The following is a 25,308-nucleotide window of genomic DNA, read 5'->3' as shown; positions in this document are numbered from 1 at the left end:
CCCTGACCCTGAGCCTGCCTGCCTGCTGTTCTGTACCTTGTCACATCACCCTGGATTATTGACCTCTGCCTGCCCRGAGACTGGCTGCCGTTCTGTACCTTATGGACTCTGATCTGGTTTACTGACCTCTGCCTGACCCCTGTTCTAGTAATAAACTGTTGGCAGGAAAACATGATAGTTTTCCAGCCAAAACCGAAAGCAAAATGCTTCTGTGGCCTATGAGAACTTATGCCAAAGATAAAGTGAAAAAGTGTTTGCATATATGATTGTAAAATATAGCTTTGCATAAATTACAGGAAAAGACAAATTCAGACTATTTATGTAGGATTTTTTTTATACTGGTGTATTGCCTTGAAAATGGTATGGCGAGACTAATCAATCCAGCTTCACCTACAAGTGAGGGCATGTTTTGTGAAAATTAGAACCATCCACCTCTTAAACAATTTCAGTTATATATCATACACACAACTTTTTAAAATGTTTATTAATATAAGAACAAAATAAATCATGAGCTGTCAGGGAAATTACGAGGCACTGTTGCAGAGTGCCCACACCATTAACAGTTCAGGCTAATAGCTGTATTTTCCAGTATTCACTCTTTTTACAAAACAAATATTCCCAATGTCATCATAACAACATTTTCCCAACAGCTTCTTCTGAGTCAGGAAAGTACATACAATTCACATGACTGTCGTGTGTAGTGTGTTAAAGAAAACAAACAAACAAGAAACCAGCAGCGTCTACTCCTTGTAGCTACAATATCATCATATTTCAGCAACAAAGAATGCTTAGTAATTCCTTTATCTTCTGCATTGACATCTGAAGATTTTAAAGGGAAATGTATGATCTCTAGCAGCACCACAACATCAACATACTGGATGCAAACCGATGATGTCTGTGGAAACACTCATCTTCCTCCATCTACATAGAAACACGCCATCATTTACATATGTTGTATGTTGGGGTGGTGCTGGAGAAGATGAATATGAGTTTACATATTTTTTTWWAAATGTCCCTTTAAATGTTAATCACAGTTGTATACCTGTATATCACAGGAGGTTGGTGGCACCTGAATTGTGGAGAACGGGCTCGTGGTTTACCATGAGTTTGATGCCATTCCATGGATTCCAGACATTTTTATGAGCTGTCCTCTCCTCAGCAGCCTCCACTGCTGTATATGAGGATTTAAGTCAATGGTCTTCCATCATCATCATATGTCCAGTCGTTGATTATACGATATACAGTGTATTTAGCTTTATGTCACTGGAAAAGAATGACAGTGACATAACAAGGGTTCACCATATAGTCATGTTTATGTGTATTGTACAAATAATGCAGTTACTATTAGCACATATACACCAACACCAAAGAAGTTTAATATTGGGAATAAAATCTGTGGTCTACGGAGAGTAGGGCTGATTCAACTATTACGGCTGAATTGGCCCCAAAAGGAAAGAAATGTTTCCCTTGAAAATAAAATATTTAAATTTGTCTCACAACACAAAACAACTTCCTGAATTCATGTCGCACATAACAGTTTTATGATTTGCCTTAATTTGGAAGAAATTCCATCCTTAATAAAACGTATAAAAAACTATTTGAATATATCTGATTCAATTCCAAATTAGATGTGTGTGTGTGTGACATTTGTATGTTATCAGTTTTTTTTCTGAACTCAAAGAGGGATGATCACTTTCTGCATAAAGGATTTTCTGAATTGGACTGGCTCGAGGATTTTTGGTCCTCTAGCAGACTACATCAAACAACCTGACAGATTCTATATGCTGACTGGTGCAGATGAAACTGAGCTGGCCCTGGACTCTCGTGATTTGCGTGTGGGTATGGTAACGACACAGCATGAGATGCCAACTGTAGCCTCTGGCAACTCATCATCCTCAGTCCATACATTGAGGTCAGGGTTAAACACCTGGATGCATTTCTTGTACTTCTTCTCAATCTCGTTCCAGCCTCCAAGGAGATAGATCTTATTATTCATGCTGACTATACCAGCAGTGCTCACTCCTGTGTTCAGGGGGGCAGAGTAGCTCCACTGTCCATTGTGAGGGTTGAAACACTCAACAGCCAAGACATCCACCCTCTCTCCACGACCACCCAGCTGGCTGCCACCAATCACATAAGCCCGGTCTCCGACTGTAGCAGCGGAATGCCAGCCTCTAGGGGAGCTCAAACTGTTCTTATCCTGCCACATATCAGTGGAAGGGTTATAGCTGCACACAGCCCTGGAGTACGCATTGTTGATGTAACCACCGCTAACAAGGATCTTGCCATCAATGATGAAGCTGGCATGGCAGCACCGGGGGATCTCCATGGGGGTTTTCATCTGCCATTGGTTGGAGGAAGGCACGTAGCACTCCATTGAAGCTTGGCATCCATCAGAGTTACGACCTCCAATAGCGAACAAGAGACCATTGAAGGTGTTGAGACTGAAGTGGGTGCGCTTCTGGATCATGTTGGTCAAATGAATCCAGGTGTTGAATCGAGGATCATACCTAATGGACAAAGACATGTTATTACATACAAATTATTAATTGAATGTACAGTACAATATCTTGTCATGGTCTGTGTAATATCAGCCATACTTTAAGAGCAGAAAGGATACGTTTACAATAGAATAAGCTTATACAGAATCAAATGTTCACCTGCAGAAGTTGCTGACAGCATGTTTCGCCTGGTTCCTGGCATCATTCTGGTCTTCGCCACCAGCAACATAAAGGAAGCCATCCAGGACTGCCACACACTGATTGAAGCTCTTGGCTGGCATCTCTGTCAGCCTATTCCATACGTCGTCCTCATCCCTGTAGAGAACCTCTTTGCTGAGAGATTTTTCCGCCAAGGCTGGTCGTCCACCCACTGTCAGCATGACACGGAGTCCACCACGTACCTTTGTTCTGCGGGACTGCAGAATGTTCTGCTGGTAAGGCAACAGGTGGTAATTCATGGCGTCCACCAGGAGACGATGGCACTCGGGGTCCTGCATCATTCTGGGCACACTCTGGACATGATTGACCAGGTCCATAGCTGAGATGGTGCCAAAGCGAATGTTGGTCAGAAGATCTGGGGCGTATTTCAGTCTCTTCTCATCGAAGTCCAACCACTTCATGGCTATCTGGAAGGCTGTAATCTCAGAGGGCAATTGCAGGGAGTCATCGCTGAGGAAGTCATTGATCTGCTCATAGGTGAGCTTCCGGAACTGTTCCATCTCAGAGAACTCGATAAAGTTCCCCCTCATGAACTTCTGGGCGGCCTCTTTGGTTTCTTTGAGGCCGTAGGTGTCGGCAATGTTGGCCACGTACATGCAGTTCTCCACGCTGAGCTCCTGCATGAGGAAGTCGCTGCACATCTTCACCAGGGTGTTGATCTTCAACAACATGGCTGCTGCAATGGTGCTGCCAATGCTGTACAACGACAGGGTTAGTTTACCTGAGTAGGCGTATGTGATGGCAGTGGCCAGCCCTGTGGGTGAAAGGTCATTCAAGTCGATCTTCGTGAGGGCGGAATCCTTCCTCAGGATATTCTGAATGTACTCACTGCAGGAGGCCATGACAACTTTGTGGACATCAAAGGACTTTGACTTGGTGGAGACGGTCAGGTCACAGAGGAAACTGTCCTGCCTCATGGTACAAAGACCTTCTAGGAGGTTAGGAGCATAGACAGGGTCAGTGACTTCACTTGAGATGCAGGTGAAGCTGTTTCCTCCCTCCAACAAGGTGTTCAGCCCGTTAATGTTTTTGATCGGGCTATCCTCGACCATTATAGTAATTTCATTGATATCCCCTTTGTTCTTTTTGGCAGTCTTGTTTTTTTTGGGTGCCATGGCTGCAGCAGATGGACACAGCCCAGACCTACTGGAAATAAAATAATAATATGTCAGAGCAAGAGCAACCTGTTGATATGAACAATCACAATCACAACACCATATGGCAACTAATACATTTATGACAAATCTGACAGATGTACAGTTGAGTGAAATATTGTCACACAAAATATTGTCAAATTCAAATGTCTAATATCATTACAGCTTTACTTGTATTTGTGGTTATAAGTAGGCCTTCTTTTCGAAAAGTCAGTCCTGCATCTAGGCATGTTATACATGTTACTGCGGCCATTTGGCAATGTATGTTGTGGAATAATTGACAAAGTGGCTGAATACAGTGTGAACAAGTGAGGCTGTCTGAAACACAATCATTTCTTTGCATTTATACTGTAATTTTGATATTTTGAAAGTTGCATCCAAAGTTCAACACCTTAATGATAATATAAACCGTTGTATTTTTTAAATTTATTTTAATATACATTTGGAGATGATTGTGACAAGGGTATTAAATTCCCTAACAGTGTGAAGGCCCATTCTATCCTACTTGCATTTTTTTACATTAAAATTTGATAACAATTTAAAGCAATGTTGTTAGACATAATCAACGTAAACATGATTACAATAGACTACCATTTTTTTTCTCCATCAAATTACATATATGACAAAGTTAAAATGACATATAGTAGGCCTATACCAGAATAATGCTGTAGCGCAAGTCAGCGAATCAACATTCCGCTATCTGCATCTGTCGCGATGTATCAGTGTCATGACCAGGAATAGTAACGCTGGATAGCTCACCCATGACGTTCCTTTTATAGACTTGTGTCAGGAGGACCTAGCCAAATGTCCTTCTAAAAAGTTCAGTTAATTCTGAAGATTAAAAAAAAGAAGGCTCAATGATCAACTAATCAATTAAATAATTCACCTTTGTAGAAATTATAAATGTAAAGAAACTGAAAGTTGAACGAAAAATCCAAAACATTATCCAGAAAGTCAGCAGATCTATATTATAGCCTATAAAATAATCAGCCTATAGTAAAAACGTTCCTAGTTCATTTGAAATCTGATGGAAATAAACTGACAATAAAACTATGGTGTCAAACTTACACATTAGGTTATTGTATTGTGTCACTGTGCCAAAATCAAACCAAACATGTTAACAAATATTTAGGCAACATTTGTAATTGACAGATAGACACAAAGACATTACAAACATAATATGGCCTAAACGTGGCTTACTTACCAAAGGGATGAGAAGCAGGTGAAAAAAGACTTGCACCTCCAGATAGCGTGCAATAGAGACTGGTTATACTCAACAGTGCCAGAAAAGTGGAGCAAACTCCTCCTCTGAGCATGCGAATGGAAGTATTGCGCAATAGCGTGAGGGGGACACAATACTAGTCTACTGACTTGTAATATGGTAGCTGGGATCACCCTGAATAACTTCAATCAAATTCAATCACATTTATTTATAAAGCACTTCTTACATCAGCTGATGTCACAAAGTGCTGTACAGAAACCCAGCCTAAAACCCCAAACAGCAAGCAATGCAGGTGTAGAAGCACGGTGGCTAGGAAAAACTCCCTAGAAAGGCCAGAACTTAGGAAGAAACCTAGAGAGGAACCAGGTTATGAGTGGTGGCCAGTCCTCTTCTGGCTGTGCCAGGTGGAGATTATAACAGAACATGGCCAAATAATAATAATAATCACAGTGGTTGTAGAGGGTGCAATAGGTCAGCACCTCAGGAGTAAATGTCAGTTGGCTTTTCATAGCCGATCATTCAGAGTATCTCTACCTCTCCTGCTGTCTCTAGAGAGTTGAAAACAGCAGGTCTGGGACAGGTAGCACGTCCAGTAAACAGGTCAGGGTTTTAACTTGTCATATAGCTTAGGCTACATTCAAATCCATCTCTCTGGCTTGATTATTACGGGTAGGGCCTAATTGTCAACCCAATGTAATAACTCAAATAGACGTCATGGTTATCTGGTGATTCATTCGACTAGTGATAAAGTTCAGATTGCAAATGGAGAAACATTTTTATCATGAGGATGAAGATTCTCAGACAACCGTGATGTCTAATGGATGTGTAATTTGTGATTTTAGGACCACATKATTTAATCGGCTCATTTGTATACTAAAGGCTTTTTGGGATGCTCTGATGTAGAGGGGGTCTTTTACAGTGTCTTTTACAGTGACATTGACATCTGCTCACGTTCACTAATTGATATTTGTATAATTGGACATACCTCTTTAATAAAATCACTTTGACACCGCCCCTTATATAATGTGACCGTGGCGCAATAGAGCTTTCGGGTCTGCAGGTGAATGAATGCACGTGAGCCAACGTGATGGACGCACTTGACGTGTCGAAGAAAGTGCTGCAGTTAAAACTTCAGCTCAAAGAAACGACAGAATCAAAGAAGGTATTTTAGACGCACTAATAACAAGTCTAATTGCTTGTTTTAAGCCGGTTCTTTATTGTACAATTACTCTACCTGGACAGTAATAAATAGATTAACACCAATGGTTCAAATTTGATAGCCTTCTCGACTGAATCACAATTATTGTACGGTAGGCTAGTGATGGAAGCACTGAGGTTTATATTTGAACATGTTCAATGTCAGCAGGGCTGCTCCCCCAAAATAAATTCATTAAATGCGGGTTTTGTTTGACACGAATGTTTGGAAGAGTTTATGAACAACTTTAACAACATGGGAATCTTGTGACTAAGTATATGCTGCTGATGCGTTGTCTGAGCATGTGTGCAAGAACTTCATATTGGGGGCGTGTGGAGGATTATGGCAGAAAGGGCTTCAGCTAATGTCAAAGTGACGTCAAATTGCCTGTTCGAGTCGCGTCGGATTTTGGGGGAATTTTAGTTTCCCCTTTTCCTTACCTTAACACAATTCACATAACCTGCTACGAAAAGTCACATTTTACATAAAATGCATCCCGTCTAGTCAACCAGTGTGGAGTGGGGGAGGTTGTTGGGGGGAACGAGAAGTGCTCTGGCGCTATAATTAACAACCCAGCCAGTTGCCCAACTTGTGGCTGCTGTCTGTCAACTCGGCACTGAGTTGCGGAATCACTTACTGGAATAGTTATGTTTGAGAGAATTATGAATACAGATGAAATGTTTGTCACGTGAAGACCTTGTTTCCGGTGTGTCTTGTGTTTCTGGGTTGGATGTGAGGCCTCTGTTGCACACATGCAGTAGGCTACATACTGTAGTCAGCCATATTTTTACAACTGATGTGGATGCAGGCAAACTGGGAGGGGATTGTCCCATACTTAACTTAACAATTTTAACTTTCTAGGAGTACTTGACTCAAACTGAAATAGGATCTGGTACTCACTTTCGGTGCTGTTACTGTTTCTATGTAGGTGCAGGAGCACCACAATACTTAAGAGGAACAGGACCTCAAGCAGTAGAATATTTTAGGTGCCGGTACTCTACTCCGGTGCGCTCTTGTCCAAATCAAGCACTGCTTTCTAGTGAACTAAAATTAGGATTACCATATTGGGCATGTCTGTCCATTTGTCCTGTTTCAGCTTTTGATAACTTAAAAAAAATAATCATACAAACTCAGCATGATCCCAGTGGTAGTTGTTCATGATAAACATGATCCCCCCCGTGGCAGTTGTTCATGATAAACATGATCCACCCCTGTGGTAGTTGTTTCATGAAAACATGATCCACCCCTGTGGTAGTTGTTCATGATAAACATGATCCCCCCCCCCCCCCCCCCCGTGGTGTAGTTCATGATAACATGATCCCCCCCCCCCCCCCCCATGGTGGTAGTTCATGATAAACATACCCCCCCCGTGGTAGTTGTTCATGATAAACATGATCCCCCCCCCCGTGGTAGTTGTTCATGATAAACATGATCCCCCCCCGTGGTGTTGTTCATGATAAACATGTTAGCCGTTCTAATCGTGCAAGGACAGTTTTGTACAAATGTTTGGAAATGGGCACTTTGCATCCTAATGTAAACTGAAAATGTATACCATATACAGTCTATGGTTTATGCATAGCCATCTGTTTATTTTACAGGTCCTGAAAATCTTAAAGAAACTAAGGGAGTTGGATATAACCCTAGACATTCTTGCAGTAAGACACTCCTATACTTAAAATTGTGTGTATTGCATGAAGAGTTGTGGTTTGCATGTGCCCATTTGTACTCAATTGAATGTATTTTTATCTTGATTATGATTAGGAGACCGGAATCGGCAAAGCTGTAAACTCTTTGCGCAAGCATGGGGATGCAGGAGAAGCRGTCAGGCTATTGGTCAGTCACTGGAAGAAATTGGTTCCAAAAGAAACCTTGAGGTATTGTACTTAACACACTTGCTTTGGAATAATTTGAATGATTGTCCAGTGTTCATTACTAGAGTGTTTGAATTTCTTCCTCATATAGCCATACAGAGAAGGATGATGCTTCGCAGAGCAAGCTTTTGGTAACTGATGCAGAGTTTCAAAACTGTTCAAAAGAGACGTGCTCAAAAATAGAGGACCGAAGTCAAAATGCTTCAGACGATGAGCGTTTAAAAACCGATGAGGACAACCAAGATGGGTCTACTTCAGGAGGGGTGCATTTAAAAACCGATGAGGACAACCAAGATGGGTCTACTTCAGGAGGGGTGCATTTAAAAACCGATGAGGACAACCAAGGAACTTCAGAAAAAGAGCATTTGAAAACTGACAAAAATGAAGAAAATTTGAAAAATGAAGACAAAAACCGAGGTACTGCAGAGATATCTCATTTACAGGAAGTAGATGAAGACTCAAGTGAATTGAAAAATGATCTTTTTAAAAGTGAGAAGGAAAACAAGTGTACTTGGAAGAAGGACAAGGATGAGTGGAAAAAACAGAAGGGGACACGAGAGTGTTTAATGGTTACTGGGAAAAAAAGTAATTGGAGTAGAAATTCTGAAGATGAAAATGTTGTGTTTGGAAGCACAACATCTAAGAGCAGCCACAAGAAAGCCAAGTCGATTTCCAGGGAAGAATCTAAAAACAATTCAGATAACGGAGGGAAATGTGGGATAAGGAGAGACTCCAATAGAAAAACACTGCCGTGTCCAAAACCATCCAGCGAAGAGTCTTCAAAATCTAAACCTGATAGAAAATGGACAGTTATTGACAAATCCAATGACCAAGACAACAAAAAAGCGAGTGACTCCCTAGGTTGTAATGGAGAGAGGCGGAAACCAAGTGAAAGAAAGCAAGTCTGCCATGAAGACAAAAAGACTAAACAAGAGGGAAAATCGAAGACCAAAGAGAAAATGGCGATTATTGAGGACAAGCCGAATGGCAATGACGTCGAGGTGCCCTCCATGTCTTTTGAGTCTTTCTTGAGCTATGACATCAACACGCCTAAGAGGAAGAAAAAATCTGACAGTAAAAAACCACCTAAGAAATTTAAGACTGTTGAAAAAGAAGTAAAGGTTGTGAAGACACCCAGCACGAAATCCAGTAAGCAGTTACCTGCGGCGACTGCAGATTTGTCACTGCCTAAAAAGGTACATTTGGCATGGAGTTGTAATGCATTACAAATATTTCATAAATGTTTTGTGGTGACATTCTGATTCAACAATGTCACATTGATCAAGGACATCTTTTTTAAGGCTATGAAGGGGTCTGTGATGGACTTGCTTAATATTCCATTGCCAACATTTCTACCCGAATATGATGAGCTCTCCAACTTCAACTACTATGACAGGAAAAGTGAGTGTCAACTGTGGTTTGTTGTGATTGAGCAAGCTTTACAAACTTAATCTAACTCCACTGAATGTGTAGTTGCATGTCATGACTTGAATCCTATTTAATCTTGCTATGTAAAATGCTGGGCTCCCTTGTTAGACTTTGGTCTCAATGGGACTCCCTATTGAATTAATGATCAAAAAGTATTTTCGTGGTGTTGCGTGTAATTTGTTTCAGTGGAAGACAAATCTAAAGTCTTGGTCTCTGAGGGCCCGGTCTTCACTGGTCAAAGACTCAACCGGAAGATGCAGGTCTATTCTGGTGTAAAGTCCGCCTTTCTCCCAACTATGATGTCCTTGTACCAGCAATGTATCCGGGCACTGCAGAACAACATTGACTGTGAGTATGGCCCAGGCAGGGAACCTCAACACTCTTACACAGGCTGTCCTTTGGATGGAGAGAATGTTAACGCTCTGATCTTTTCTTAGTGCTCTATGAGATCGGAGGTGTCCCCTTTGAAATCCTTGAGCCAGTACTAGAGCGCTGTACACCTGATCAGCTGTTTCGTATTGAAGAGTGCAACCCGGTAAGAATCCCATTCTTAAGTTGATTTTGAGGAGGCCTGATTTAAGTGTTGTGCCTGCAAGGGTTAATGCTGGACAGGCCTCCCATCACTTAACTTGACCTCTGAGTGCCAACCTGCAAGTACTTCCTGTATATCTGATAGTAGTGCTGCATAGGTATTATGGCTTTACCATGGCAACTTGGTATAAAAATAATATTCTTACACCAATTTGACACTTCATAGCTGTGAATACTGATGGCTTAGATTTGTAAGGTTTGGTAAGAAATATGGGTACGGTGAGCAGATTTGTCATTTTGACTGATCAGCCAATAGATGGGTTGGTTGTTTAGCAAGAAAACTGACGCGCACGCAACTATGGGGCAAAATAGACTTGGTTGGCTTAGATTATTTACAACATGTAAGCTATATTTCAATGTTTAAGTACATTTGCACAATGAGTGTTTGTCTCAAATACATTGTTATCGTTGTTGGATTGTTAGCTTGCAATTTTTTTGCCAAATTAGCAAAGACATGACATTAGTCAACACCTCAAGACACGGTATCAAGAACAAGCTGACATGAGCCACCTACGATTCCCCACATGGCAGGTTCTTATTGTTGCTAGCTATCTGGCCATCCAGAATCGCAGGACTTCTGCCCCATTGAGTCGTGCACATTGTTTTCGTGACTTTGTCAGCTAAACCGTCTATGCTCTCTGACAGATGTATGTTGGAGTGACTGATCACTTGTGGGAGAAGCACTGTCAGCGGGACTTCAGGAATGCCCATCTAGAGGAGTACGAGTCCTGGAGAGAGATGCATATGAGGCTATCTGAGGAAAGGGAGAGGAAGCTCCGAAGACTGACTAAAACCATAGTCTCTGCACATTCAGGAAAACCCAAAGGTTTGCTATTCCATCACGTTTTTGTATTGCTTCACATCATTCACAGGAAAACCTTGACATTCAAGTTCTTGGACAGGTCAAAAAGTAACCCTAGATGTCTTACCAATCAGCCTTTGGACAGTGCTCATGCTCTATTGATGTTAAGTTATGCTACCTTTTGAACTGAGATCCTCCGCTTTACAAACTCTGGTCTTAGGTTGAAAGGGACTGAGCAACAGTTGGCCCAGTTGTTTTGAAGTGATCTGAGCAAGACTACTCCTAAATGCTGACCAGGCAGTGGGTTAATGTCGACCTGGCCAGCTGTCCCCCGACCAACAGAGGCTATGAATAGATCTGAAGGGAGACTGGCTACGGGGTTAAATCTAAACCTTGTCAATCTGTCATGGCCTCTGCTGGCCTTGTAGGGCTGGAGATTATATAGAATGAGGTTCATAAAGCCTTTCCCATCACTGACTGGGGTTCTGTAAAATCCATATCTCCCCATTTCTAATAGTAAACTAAATGCTATAGTGCAGTTATCCCTTAATGTGTAAATGGTAGTATTTCAATTATTGGGTCAAACAGCTTTGGTTTAAGTCTCTCCAATCATATCTTCTAGACTCCACAAAGTTGGCATATTTACTTACTGTAGGTCATTTCACTAATAGTAGTTGTGGAATAAGAATTTGTCTTCTAAAATGTAATTTCTTCCCTCTTTCTCCCACTCCCAGGCCGGCAGGTGAAAATGGCGTTTATTAACTCTGTTGCCAAGCCGCCTAGAAATGTGAGAATTCAGCAAGAGATCCATGGAACTGCTAGACATCCACGAATCCAGCAGGAGAACAATGGAACTACTGGTGTCGTACTGCCGCCTCACCCACAGGACAGGCCCAGGTCTGTCCTCACCATCCTGTCATTCTCATATTGACCATGGTGGCAAAGATGCCTACTTAAAAATATATATGCCAGAAAATACATTATTCTTGCTCCAAGTATGACAATCATACATCTTATGGAGTTGCTATCCTTTGAATAATTGATCATTTTAACTGAAATTATGTTTTGTAAATTTCTTGATAAACAATTTTTTTTCGAATATAATTTCATAAGATGGGTAACAACTCAATACTGAGCCTGATGTATGCACTAGAGGATCATAACACATGGTTGACATTCTACTACTCAATGGTTTACTCATGTCATTGTACTTTCGTTGGTAGCTCAATCACCTGACCACGGACAGTGTTTTTTTTGTTCCCGTGGTCTACGCTCTACTCCCCCAAATGAAAATAACCAGCATCGGTTGCTAAGCAGAGACATAACCTGGCTGTTAAGATCGTGATAGTGCTAGATTAAATACCTTTCTCTCGAGTAGGGTGCCGTATAAACTGGTTTCATTCTGGTTAGTCATTCTTTCTGCTTGTCCTCAGATTTCCACTGCAACAAATCATTGTGACAGACATTGTTCACTAGATTTGGCAGTATCAATACAACAAATGGTTTTAGACATTTCTGGTGGTGCTTTTGAACTGATGCCATTTAAACCGGTTAAAAAACAGATTTGTTCAAACTCCAAAACATGTTGATGTTAATCCTTTTCTGTCTGAGTATGGTTTACATTATCTCTAACAGTGTTATTGAATCACTTTTGGGTGTGTATGCGATTGGGATGTAACCGCAATGTCGACGCCACGCTCTTAACACTGCACTGCCTCTCCTTCTCAGTGTCAAGGCCCAGGAAAACAGAGCCAGACCCTGCTATGTTGAACCTCCTAGGCCTAGCACCACTGTCTCTGGGACAAGCCAAGTACAAGACTCCCGCAAAAAAACACGTAAGTAGAATAATTTGGCACCTAATGGGTTAACGATACTTTACTACTGATTCATGAACAGTGTAATTGTATTGACATTATTTGTAACTTTTTACTCCAGGGACTGATTCCTTTTGTGAGGCTTTTGGCTAATGGTAATTAGAGGTCGACCGATTATGATTTTTCAACGCCGATACCGATTATTGGAGGACCAAATAAAGCCTACCGATTAATCGGCCGATTAAAAAAAATAAAAAATGTATATATATATATATATATTTTTTGTAATAATGACAATTACAACAATACTGAATGAACACTTATTTTAACTTAATATAATACATCAATAAAATCAATTTAGCCTCAAATAAATAATTAAACATGTTCAATTTGGTTTAAATAATGCAAAAACAAAATGTTGGAGAAGAAATTAAAAGTGCAATATGTGCCATGTAAGAAAGCTAATGTTTAAGTTCCTTGCTCAGAACATGAGAACATATGAAAGCTGGTGGTTCCTTTTAACATGAGTCTTCAATATTCCCATGTAAGAAGTTTTAGGTTGTAGTTATTATAGGAATTATTGGACTATTTCTCTCTKTACGATTTGTATTTCATATACCTTTGACTATTGGATGTTCTTATATGCACTTTAGTATTGCCAGTGTAACAGTATAGTTTCCATCCCTCTCCTCGCCGCTACCTGGGCTCGAACCAGGAACACATCGACAACAGCCACCCTCAAAGCAGCGTTACCCATGCAGAGCAAGGGGAACAATTACTCCAAGTCTCAGAGCGAGTGACGTTTGAAACGCAATTAGTGCGCACCCCGCTAACTAGCTAGCCATTTCACATCGGTTACACAGCCTAATCTCGGGAGTTGATGGGCTTGAAGTCATAAACAGCGCAATGCTTGAAGCATTGCGAAGAGCTGCTGGCAAAACGCACAAAAGTGCTGTTTGAATGAATGCTTACGAGCCTGCTGGTGCCTACCACCGCTCAGTCAATGCTCTATCAAATCATAGACTTAATTATAACATAACACACAGAAATACGAGCCTTAGGTCATTAATATGGTCGAATCCGGAAACTATCATCTCAAACAAAACGTTTATTCTTTCAGTGAAATACGGAACCGTTCTGTCTTTTATCAAACAGGTGGCATCCATAAGTCTAAATATTCCTGTTACATTGCACAACCTTCAATGTTATGTCATAATTAAGTAAAATTCTGGCAAATTAGTTCACAATGAGCCAGGCGGCCCAAACTGTTGCATATACTCTGACTCTGCGTGCAATGAACGCAAGAAGTGACACAATTTCACCTTGTTAATATTGCCAGCTAACCTGGATTTCTTTTAGCTAAATATGCAGGTTTAAAAATATATACTTCTGTGTATTGATTTTAAGAAAGGCATTGATGTTTATGGTTAGGTACACGTTGGAGCAACGACAGTCCTTTTTCGCGAATTCGCACTGCATCGATTATATGCAACGCAGGACACGCTAGATAAACTAGTAATATCATCAACCATGTGTAGTTATAACTAGTGATTATGATTGATTGATTGATTGTTTTTTACAAGATAAGTTTAATGCTAGCTAGCAACTTACCTTGGCTTCTTACTGCATTCGCGTAACAGGCGGGCTCCTCGTGAGGCAGGTGGTTAGAGCGTTGGACTAGTTAAATAAAGGTGTAAAAAAAAAAAATCGGCAAAATCTATCAAACTACCGGTTTCCGATTATGAAAACTTGAAATCGGCCATTCCGATTAAACGGCCGACCTCTAATGGTAATATACGTAGATCAAATTTTACTTCTCCCATTTTATGCATGCGGCTGTCGTAGGCCAGCAACTCCTAGTAGAAGTCAATGCTTGTGCCTTAATGCAGGATTACATTTTAACCAGCAGGTGTTAAAGGTAGGCATTCCCACAAAGTGGGGGATTTGTGAGAAGTGAGTTTGACTGTTGGATTACATCAATACTCTGCTGAATTACTTTGTGTAGGAGTAGAAATGGTCTGTTCACAATGGCTATATAACATTTATTTGTTTTCCTTGAAATATACCAGCATCTTTCATTTGATTCAGAAATGCGTTTTGTCCTACAAAGGCTTGGTGTATTCATTACGGAAACGGTTTACTCTTTATGAACCAAACGGAAGCAAACAGAGCAAAACAAGAGTTTCTACTGGACAAATTCAGGTAGGTCCCTCCCTGTTCTGTTTGCTTCAGTTTACGCTGATTCTGTTGAAAAACATTTCTTAATGAATACACCCCAGGCCAATGGTATACAGAAGGTGTACTTGTGAAGATCAAATATAGAAATCAACATCAGTCTGGCTGTTCATAATCCTAGACCGGTCAAATTAGCCTGTGGAACCAGCTTGATCAGTGTTAACCATAGTTTTTACTGTGAAATACACAGATGAGGCTTGTTACACCAGGCTATGGTCAAGTTGCGAACATTCTGCTTCTTCTTTCTCTTGAGGGGTGGCACCTATGATGGCAAAGTCTCTGAAGGCCTTTAAAACGATGGGGCGTAGATGAAAGCCCTAAGAGGATGGATGGACTGCTGGAAACTGTGGATAAAGGTGCATTAATTCCACTTCATGCGTTATTTTCACTACTCTTCATTCCAGGCCAAATGTCCCTTTCTTGGCCTACTTTACTTTTTGAGACCAAATTGGAGTTGTAACTATACACTGAGTATACAAAACATTAAGGAAACCTGCTGTTTCCATGAGACTGACCAGTTGAATCCAAGTGAAAGCTATGATCCCTTATTGATGTCACTTGTGAAATGCTCTTCAATCAGTGTAGATGAAGGGGAGGAGATGGCCTAAAGAAGGATTTTTAAGCCTTGAGACATGGCTTGTGTATGTGTGGCGTTCAGCGGGTGAATTGGCAAGAATGGTACGACATCCAGCGAACTTGACAACTGTGGGAAGCATTGGAGTCAACAGGCCATCATCCCTGTGGAATGCTTTTGACACTTTGTAGTGTCCATACCCCAATGAATTAAGGCTGTTCTGAGGGGTGTGGGGTGTGCAACTCAATATTAGGAAGGTGTGTTCTTAATGTTTTGTATACTCAGTGTAGCTATTGGGCCGGGCCGTCTTTGTATGAAGTTTTTTGCCCATGCTGCTTGTAAAACAATCGCTGCATTTGAATGATGGGTATGTTTCAATGTTATTTGTTTGTTCATATTGTCAAACACTGAATTGCACTATTAAATATGATGAAAACCATGCATTGTTTTTGGCCTTTCATCTATTTGTGGACATAGTTAACTGCCAAAATAAAAGGAAACCCCAACAGTGGCTTAATAGGGTATTAGGCTACCACGAGCCAGAAACGCTTACATTCTGCTAGTGTCTGGGACTCTATTGGAAGGATCCCACACCATTCTGCTGTGAGAAATTCCATTAAGTGTTCTGTTGATGGTGGAAAACGCTGTCTCGGGCTCCAGCTTCAGATTCTCCCATAAGTGTTCAATTGGGTTGAGATCTGGTGACCGAGACGACGATGGCATATGGTTTACATGCTCATCAAACCCTTCAGTGACCATTTGTTCCCTGTGGATGGGGGCATAGTCTTCTGATGGTGGCATAGCCATGGCAGCAAAAATACTTTAATAGCCTGCCCAGCAATTTTAAACATGACCCTAAGCATGGTAATTGCTTAATTCAGGAACCACACCCTTGTGGAACTACCTGCGTTCAATATACATTGTATCCCTCATTTACTCAAGTGTTTACATTATTTTGGCAGATAACAGGCATACAGGTATTTTCAGGGGGCTAGTGTTGTCATTTAGTATGTTCTAGTGCCTCTTAGTGGATAAGAGAAGAAAATGCAAGTGTTAAGCCCATATTATCAACAATATATTTTTTTCACCATCTAGCAGTGGTTCTCAACATTTTTGGTTACTGGAGACAGGTGTCAAACTCATTCCATGAAGGCCTTGTATCTGCTGGCTTTTGMTTTTTCCTTTAAATTAATACCTAGAAATTAAGAGCGGAGTTCCTTACTAATAAGTGACCTTTATTCATCAAGTACAAGGGAAGAATGTACCTGCAGACACGTCAAACGCATTCAACAGAGGGCCATGTGCTGTACACTCTAAACACATTTGGCTCTACCCAAAATATCCCATCAACTTATCACAATGCCCATGTTCTTATGAGTCTTCCCAAGTACCATCTGTGGGTATGCCAGGTACTAGTGGAGTTACCCCAGGGTGGAGACCCGCTGATCTAGATGTTCATCAAGTGAAGACTGATTAATCCTGAGTTAAAGGCAAGTGATGACTTGAGTTCAGACGGTACACCCTCACTATTTTGAAAATTGGTTCTATATTTGTATTCATTGCTTTTTGGTGGCTGGACCTACATCAATGGTGCATTCAGTACGACAACGGTGTTCAACGTTTTAATTCAACGGAACCGGTACTGTACTGAACGACCAGTGAAGAACTGCGTGGTTATGGTGGCCCAGAGGGCGATTGTGTATGAGTTTTGCGATATCTAATGGTCACACCCATATCGATAAGGCCAAACGGGAGAAAACAGGCCTACCTCAAAGGCTGAACTGTGTGCACTGTTCTTGGGGAAAGTGTTGTTCAGTAGGCTACAAACTAATGCAACGTAGCAAACGTTGAACCAAACTGAACGCACCCCAGGTTTACATGTACATTTCTGACAGCTGCCCGTAAAGACAGATTCATATTTGACTTACAAAAAAAAAAAGCAGTGTCATTTGTATTTTACCTACTCTATAGTGTGTGTATATTTAAATTGAACCAACAACTAGGCAAGTCAGTTAAGAACAAATTCTTATTTACAATGACTACCAAACCCGGACAATGCTGGGCCAATTGTGTGCTGCCCTATGGGACTCCCAATCACAGCCTGGATTCGAACCAGGGACTGTAGTGGTGCCTCTTGCACTGAGATCCAGTGCCTTTGACCACTGCACCACTCGGGAGCATAACTCCCAGAATAAACTGTATTAAGAACAGAGTATAAAAGACACAACTAGGATATTTCAGGCTAAAATAACACTGAGCTGAGGTACAGTAGGCCAACTGAAGAAAGGCTACTGATTCAATCGCGATCCTCCCTCTTGCTTCTACTTTTCCAGAGGGTGTGAGTGAAATACAAAGGGAGGAGCAGTTAGGAATGGTGACGTCAGATTGAAACGAGGGAGTGAATGTTCCGGGTCAGAAACAGGGGTGTAATCATTAGTCCAAACAGTTGCAGAAACGTTTTGCAACTTAAACGATAGTTTCTATTGGACTAATTCAGGTAAGTCCCGCCCATGTCGTTCCGTTTGCTTCCGTTTAAGAAACATTTGGCAACAGAATCTGACGAATGAGTACACCACTGGTCTGAGAGGAAAATAACTCTGGGACAACAAAAACAGTAGGCTACACGAAATGAGACCTATCTAAACAGAGATGTGTTCGTTTTCGGGAGCCGATTAGAAAAACTAACATTCCAGAGGCGACGTGAGTAAAGAATAAAAAACCAAGCCTACAAAAGTATTGAATGTGAGAGCGCTAGACACCGTTTTTATTCCATGGTGCCCAGTGGTATTTATTTACGCCTGGGGGAGGTGGTTAAGATGTTTGCTTTGGAAATTCGTTCTAACAACTGCAAGAAAGTGTTCGGCAAGCAATCTAGTAGCTAGGTGGCCGTATTCAGTTGCGCCTTCCGTTTCTTTAACTGGACGTCTATTCGGGATATTTTTTAAGAACGGATTTTGCCATCACCCGGTGATGTTTCACTGTATACCTCTGTGGCGGTGCAACCGTCATGTTGAATTGATCGATAAGCGGCACTGCTCTCTGTTGTACGTCCCGGATGAGATCTACCGCTACAGTCGGAGTTTGGAGGAACTTTTGCTGGACGCTAACCAACTCCGCGACTTGCCCAAGGTAAGCAGAATGTGTTTGCTAGCTGGCTTAACTAAAACTGTATTATGCATAGTTCACTGATGAGATGTAATGTTACGTGGTGTCATGTCAGGAAAAAATAGTTGTAAATTTAAATGTAATCAATGACGAGTTATTTATGCCATGGAAAATAACCTACCGTTTATACAGGTTACGTGGAACAGGTGATTTGGGTACATGATTTCAATTCATGGGGACATAATCATTATACAATATTGCAATTCGTCTGGACCGGACAGAGATCTTTAAAAAAAAGGTTATTAATTTAACCATTATTTAATTAGGCAAGTCAGTTAAGAACAACTTATTTACAATGACGGCCTAATCCGGCCAAACCCGGACAACTCTGCGCCGCCCCATGGGACTCTCTATCACGACAGGTTGTGATACAGCCTYMAATCGAACCCGGGTCTGTAATGACGCCTCTAGCACTGAGATGCAATACCTTATTCCGCTGCGCCGCTCCGGACCCCCGAGTGGCAAGAAGGGATACAGCTTTTGTCAAATTAACATCAGAAGTATATATTTTTTGGTGTACGGTTGAGCTAACCATAACCTAATTATTCTAACCTACTGGGTGACATCCCAACCTGCTACGGAAAGTCAAATCTGACGTTAAAATGACAAGCTGGATCCCTTCTAGCCAAGACCCTGGACAGAGGACACCGCATGTGGTATTAATTTCCCATGTTGGGGACTGTTTTGAAATGATGCGCGCGCTATTATTTGACATATTGCAAACTGCAACACTTCTGCTGCTCCAACAAGTTACAATTTCTACTGTCATGTAATTTAATCTTTATTATGAGGATGACTAGTTGGCTACGAACGTCTTCATTGAATAGCCTAGCTACATAAAAAAAAAAAAAAATAGATCAGCATGATTCACACATTTATCTGGCTGTGTAGAGACTATATGGAACTGGTATTTGAAAGATAAAGGGCTTGTTCCATTTTTTTTTTTTTTAACCTTTTTGGCCGCACCCCTTTTGATTTGATCGTAACCTCCCATACATATTTGCACATCGTAAAAGTGGTCAGACAGTGACTTTGGACCTGAAATTCAGGTCACAGTGCCAGAACATTCAGGAGATAGAGGTGCTCAAAGTTGACCCATTTTGCATACACCACCATACCATGAGTCATCCATGATTAAGGTTGAGTTTGATATCATTTAAATGCTTACAAACAGGGTTGTCAAACTTTAATAGTTTCTTGAAAACAATGTTTTCAGCAAACATACATTTTCATCCCAGTCATCATTCTTTAAGTTCGCATGTAATTTCTTCGTGCCGAGAGTCGGAGGGGAAGAGGGTTACGCCCTTGCATTGCATTCCATGCAGTAAGATGGACCACAACCATTGTTGGTGTTACTTCACATGCAACTAATACCATCTCGGCTAGCTAAATGAACTCATCTTGAGTCCAACAGTATAGATTATCCAGGTAACTGTTGTACTGTGCTCTGCTCATTGTGTGGTCTCATCAGATTTGCAACCAAGGTGATGTAACACTTGCCTTAACACTAGACAGGCCTATAGTATGAGTGTGTTCACCATTGGGTTGTTGTGACAATGGTACACCATGAAGAATATAGCCTGTCTGTTTCAAGATGAGTTGAGGAAAAATTGGGATCATCCAGGCTGTATCACATCCGGCCGTGATTTGGGGTCCCATAGAGCGGCGCACAATTGGTCAAGCATCGTCCGGGTTTGGGCGGGGTAGGCTGTCATTTATAAATAAGAATTTGTTCTTAACTGACTTGCTTAGTTAATTAAGTTAATCATATAGCTTTCTATATAGCCTACATAATACCGTGATACATTTATTTTCTTCTTGAAAGGGAGTCATTGCAGAGAAAATGCAGACTGGGCTTTTTATCAACTTGTGGAAACATGAAACGGGAGTGAGTTGGCCACGTTTCTGGTTTTTCCTCTTTTCCATCACTTTCTCATGAGTGTTGGCGAGGAACTCGTCTACAGAGAAATGAACCGTTTGGTGCACTACAATTGCCAGAAGATTTGTGTTAGTTTATTAGTGGTTAAATAAATCTCTGATTTTTGGGGGGGATAGCAAATGGTCAGGTGTGAATGATTGGACAAGAAGTAGCCTAGATTTTGAGGATACATATCAGGTGTTCCTTTCATTGAGGAATCAAGCAAGGGATGTATAACTGCATATACTGTACTTGCAGGCTAGCCTAGCTAGCCTAACTTGTAGAACTAGCTGTGCCATTGTCAATAGAGCTAGTGATCTCTCCAAGTCCTGTTAGTATATCTGTTGCCTATAGCCTAGGCTATCATTTCCCAAACTCGGCCCTGTCCTAGGCTATTTTACTTTTACATCTTCACTTAGCCTAAATAGTAGGAACTCCAGAAAAAAAGGGAGCTGTTCACCTAACTCCAGCACTAGCCTACCACATCTCATTTCTGAGATGTTGATCATTCTGCATTAGGCTGGTCTAGATATCAGTAGAAATTGGTAGTTTGGGATTTTGATTATAAAGAGATGCCTCATTACATTTTCAGAAATGCTTATTTGAAGAGGTGAAAATTTGACAAATTAATAGGCTATAGCTTTATTTCCCCACCCCCTCTACATTTTTTCCCCACACATTTGGCATAGGGTGGCCTAGGCTATTCAAAAGTCCCAATCACCAATGTGGAATTTAGTCTGACCTCAGTAGACTAAAGGGCATAGGAGCCTAGTATAAGAAGAACCAGCCATCTAGTTTGTTGAGCGATAAGATGCCTTAGTCATGTCTGACAGCCAGCAGGTCTGTTCTTCCTCACATTGAGCCATGAAAACAAGGAAGTTGTTAACAAAGGTGCAGTCAGTATCAGGGTGTTATGGCGCAACATGAGTCTTCCTTTGTTCTGTCAAGCTCTAGGCCTAGCATCACCTTTGAAGTTCATTGCCATTGTCTTTATGTTAAGTATTTACAGATGTGCTAACTTCGCCTAATATACCAAAGCCAGTCCTAATCAAAACTGTTCTTCTCATCCAATTTGTAGCTTTTAAGATGTAGGCTAGCCTAGGTGTTGTCAACTTAGCAACACAGGCATCAAATTAGTAGTCTTAAGGCATCCGCATGCTTCCAAGCCGAAAGAGTTCATTCATATGTGACTTGTTTCAGGAAGGTGTATGTCGCGCATCACTACTTCACAGGAGAGCAGTGGTGGAAAAAGTACTCAATTGTCATACTTGTGTAAAAGTAAAGATACCTTAATAGAAAATGACTCAAGTGAAAGTCACCCAGTAAAATACTACTTTAAAATGAATTTTATTTGTCACATGCGCTGAATACAACAGGTGTAGACTTTACAGTGAAATGCTTACTTACAAGCCCTTAACCAACAATGCAGTTTTAAGAAAAACAAGTGTTCAGTAAAAAATAATTAAAGAGCAGCAGTAAAATAAGTGACGAGGCTATATACAGGGGTACCGAGTCAATGTGCGGGGGCACAGGTTAGTCTAGATAATTGAGGTAATATGTACAAGTAGGTGAAGTTAAAGTGACTATGGATAGATGATAAACAAAGTAGCAGCAGCATAAAAGGAGGGGGGCGGACAATGCAAATAGTCTGGGTAGCCATTTGATTAGATGTTCAGAAGTCTTATGGCTTGGGGGTAGAAGCTGTTTAGAAGTGTTTTGGACCTAGACTCCGGTACAGCTTGCCGTGCGGTAGCAGAAAGAACAGTCTATGACTGGGGTGGCTGGAGTCTTTGACCATTTTTAGGGCCTTCCTCTGACACCGCCTGGTATAGAGGTCCTGGATGGCAAGACACTTGGCCCCAGTGATGTACTGGGCTGTACAGGATCTGAGGACCCATACCAAGTCTTTTCAGCCTCCTGAGGGGGAATAGGCTTTGGTGTACCTTCCTCAAAACTGTCTTGGTGTGTTTGGACCATGATAGTTTGTTGGTGATGTGGACACCCATTGACGAGAATGGGGGCGTGCTCGGTCCTCCTTTTCCTCTAGTCCACAATCATCTCCTTTGTCTTGATCACATTGAGGGAGAGGTTGTTATCCTGGTACCACACGGTCAGATCTCTGACCTCCTCCCTATAGGCTGTCTCATGAATGTCGGTGATCAAGCCTACCACTGTTGTCGTCAGCAAACTTAATGATGGTATTGGAGTCGTGCCTGGCCATGCAGTCATGAGTGAACAGGGAGTGCAGGAGGGGACTGACCACGCACCCCTGTGGGGTCCCAGTGTTGAGGATCAGCGTGGCAGATGTTACCTACCCTTACCACCTGGGGGCAGCCTGACAGGAAGTCCAGTATCCAGTTGCAGAGGGAGGTGTTTAGTCCCAGGGTCCTTTAGCTTAGTGATGAGCTTTGAGGGCACMATGGTGTTGAACACTGAGCTGTAGTCAATGATAAGCATTCTCACATAGGTGTTCCTTTTGTCCAGATGGGAAATGGCAGTATGGAGTGCAATAGAGATTGCATCATCTGTGGATATGTTGGGGCGGTATACAAATTGGAGTGGGTCTAGGGTTTCTGGGATAATGGTGTTGTGAGCCATGACCAGCCTTTCAAAGCACTTCATGGCTACAGACGTGAGTGCTACGGGTCGGTAGTCATTTAGGTAGGTTACCTTATTTTTCTTGGGCACAGGGACTATGGTGGTCAGCTTGAAACATGTTGGTATTAGACAGTCAGGGACAGGTCGAAACTGTCAGTGAAGACATTTGCCAGTTGGTCAGCGCATGCTCGGAGTACACGTCCTGGTAATCCGTCTGGCCCTGCGGCCTTGTGAATGTTGACCTGTTTTAAAGGTCTTACTCACATCGGCTACGGAAAGCGTGATCACACAGTCGTCCGGAACAGCTGATTCTCTCATGCATGCTTCAGTGTTGCTTGCCTCGAAGCGAGCGTAGAAGTATTTTAGCTCGTCTGGTAGGCTCGCGTCACTGGGCAGCTCGCAGCTGTGCTTCCCTTTGTAGTCTGTAATAGTTTGCAAGCCCTGCCACATCCGACGAGCGTCGGAGCAGTACAATTCAATCTTATGCCTGTATTGACGCTTTGCTTATTTTGATGGTTTGTCGGAGAGCATAGCGAGATTTCTTATAATCTTCCGAGATTGTCCCGCTCCTTGAATGCGGCAGCTCTACCCTTTAGCTCAGTGCGGATGTTGCGGAAAGTCTAAAAGTATTTGGTTTAATATAGTTAAGTATCAAAAGTAAATGGAATTGCAAAAATGTACTTAAGTATCAAATTAGTTTTATTAAGCAAACCAGACGGCACAATTTGTATACTTAAAAAAAATATATATATWTTTTTTTAATGGATAGCCAGGGGCACACCAACACTCAGACATACTTTACAAAAGAAGAATTTTGTGTTTAGTGAGTCCGCCAGATCAGAGGCAGTAGGGATGACCGGGGATGTTCTCTTGATAAGTGAGTGAATTGGACCATTTTCCTGTCAATGTAATGATTACTTTTTGGTGTCAGGGGAAATGGAGTAAAAAGTAAATTATTTTCTTTAGGAATGTAGTGAAGTAAAAGTGAAATTTGCAAAAATATAAATAAAGGACAGATACCCGAAAACTATTTAAGTTGTACTTTAAAGTATTTTACGTAAGTACCTTACACCACTGCAGGAGAGCCATTTGAACGTAAACTTTTTTTATTTGATCAAAATTAGTTTTTTGTCAAATGCCTTCTGGAACATGTGAACTTTCATGTGCATTACTAACAAACGTGTATGCCATCTGTAAATATGAATAAAATGGTTAAATTATGAGCCTAGTTGGTTTAGCCATGGAAAAAGTCAGGAACCTTCCTGCTAGCCATGATTGGCTGAGATAATGGATGGGCTGGACATGCCGAGAGATGAATTTGGATTTAGCAGACCAATCCGAACTGTAGTATTTGTAGGTAATCCTTTCTAACGCAGCTTTTTTGTTGTTGAAAGTTATCAGTGTTGCTCTCCACTTTCTGGTGGTCCGAGTTTTGAAATCAGTGGAATTAGAGTATGATAGCTAAGGAGATTCAATGTTCTCGAAAAGAGAACACAGAAGGCTGGAGAAAATACCTGTCTCCGGATTACATCTTCAAACTAAGGGAAACCATGGCATCCATGACAGAGACGGAGTAGCATCCATCCATGTATTTCAGTTATAATACATTTCTAATTTTGTCAGTCGTTTTCATTTCAAGTTAAAGCATACTGTTACGTTGCTAGCTAAAGTTAACTGGCTGGCTTGTTAGCTAACGTTACAAGTGTGATCTGTATCGTAATATTATTCGTATCTGAGCCATTTTCATTGCCAGTTATAGCCTAATGCAGGGCTGCCCAACCCTCTTCCTGGAAATCTACTGTCCTGTGGGTTTTCAGTCCAACCCTAATTTAACACACCTGATTCTACTAATTTTAGCTGCACAACAATACCTTAACTAGCTGAATCAGATATGCTAATTTAGGGTTGGACTGAATCTACAGGACATTAGATCTCCAGGAAGAGCGTTGGTCAACCCTGGGTCTAATGTTAGCTAGCTAGCTAACATTGAACCTGGTTGGTTAGCTACCTTCAGATTCATG

The 25,308-nt window shown here is 41.4% G+C and overlaps 3 protein-coding genes across 6 annotated transcripts in view; 2 read left to right on the top strand and 1 right to left on the bottom strand.

Annotated features, from left to right (window-relative positions):
• Positions 1-1,294: 1,294 nt before the first annotated feature.
• klhl31 (kelch-like family member 31) lies at positions 1,295-5,160 on the bottom strand. 2 transcript variants are annotated; one of them, XM_023993658.2, is made up of 3 exons: positions 5,079-5,160; positions 2,661-3,863; positions 1,295-2,510 (listed from the first exon to the last, which is right to left on the bottom strand). In XM_023993658.2, exons 2-3 carry the CDS (start codon positions 3,833-3,835, stop codon positions 1,778-1,780), a joined length of 1,908 nt encoding a protein of 635 aa, XP_023849426.1. In that variant the 5' UTR covers positions 3,836-3,863; positions 5,079-5,160; the 3' UTR covers positions 1,295-1,777. The 2 variants fall into 2 exon arrangements, with proteins under 2 accessions (XP_023849426.1, XP_023849425.1); XM_023993657.2 differs by having other exon boundaries at positions 2,661-3,866; positions 5,079-5,158.
• Positions 5,161-6,142: 982 nt separating this feature from the next.
• Positions 6,143-16,047, top strand: eloal (elongin A, like). Of its 3 annotated transcripts, XM_070444991.1 has the most exons (12): positions 6,143-6,258; positions 7,890-7,946; positions 8,053-8,165; positions 8,254-9,358; positions 9,464-9,563; positions 9,777-9,938; positions 10,028-10,125; positions 10,827-11,007; positions 11,718-11,880; positions 12,712-12,818; positions 14,908-14,999; positions 15,286-16,047. In XM_070444991.1, exons 1-12 carry the CDS (start codon positions 6,184-6,186, stop codon positions 15,298-15,300), a joined length of 2,268 nt encoding a protein of 755 aa, XP_070301092.1. In that variant the 5' UTR covers positions 6,143-6,183; the 3' UTR covers positions 15,301-16,047. The 3 variants fall into 3 exon arrangements, with proteins under 3 accessions (XP_070301092.1, XP_023849421.1, XP_070301093.1); XM_023993653.2 differs by lacking the exon at positions 14,908-14,999; XM_070444992.1 differs by lacking the exon at positions 7,890-7,946 and having other exon boundaries at positions 6,159-6,258.
• Positions 16,048-18,154: 2,107 nt separating this feature from the next.
• Positions 18,155-25,308, top strand: part of lrrc1 (leucine rich repeat containing 1) — a 69,507-nt gene continuing 62,353 nt past the window's right edge. The window contains exon 1 of the mRNA XM_023993652.3: positions 18,155-18,735. Within this exon, the coding sequence (XP_023849420.1) occupies positions 18,577-18,735 (159 nt within the window). The 5' untranslated portion in view covers positions 18,155-18,576. The remainder of the gene's footprint in view (positions 18,736-25,308) is intronic.

Source organism: Salvelinus sp. IW2-2015, linkage group LG8 (assembly GCF_002910315.2).
Source record: "Salvelinus sp. IW2-2015 linkage group LG8, ASM291031v2, whole genome shotgun sequence".
Classification (NCBI taxonomy): Eukaryota; Metazoa; Chordata; class Actinopteri; order Salmoniformes; family Salmonidae; genus Salvelinus; species Salvelinus sp. IW2-2015.
The sequence above is the reverse complement of the archived record's forward strand: the minus strand, read 5'-3'. Positions and strand labels throughout refer to the sequence as shown.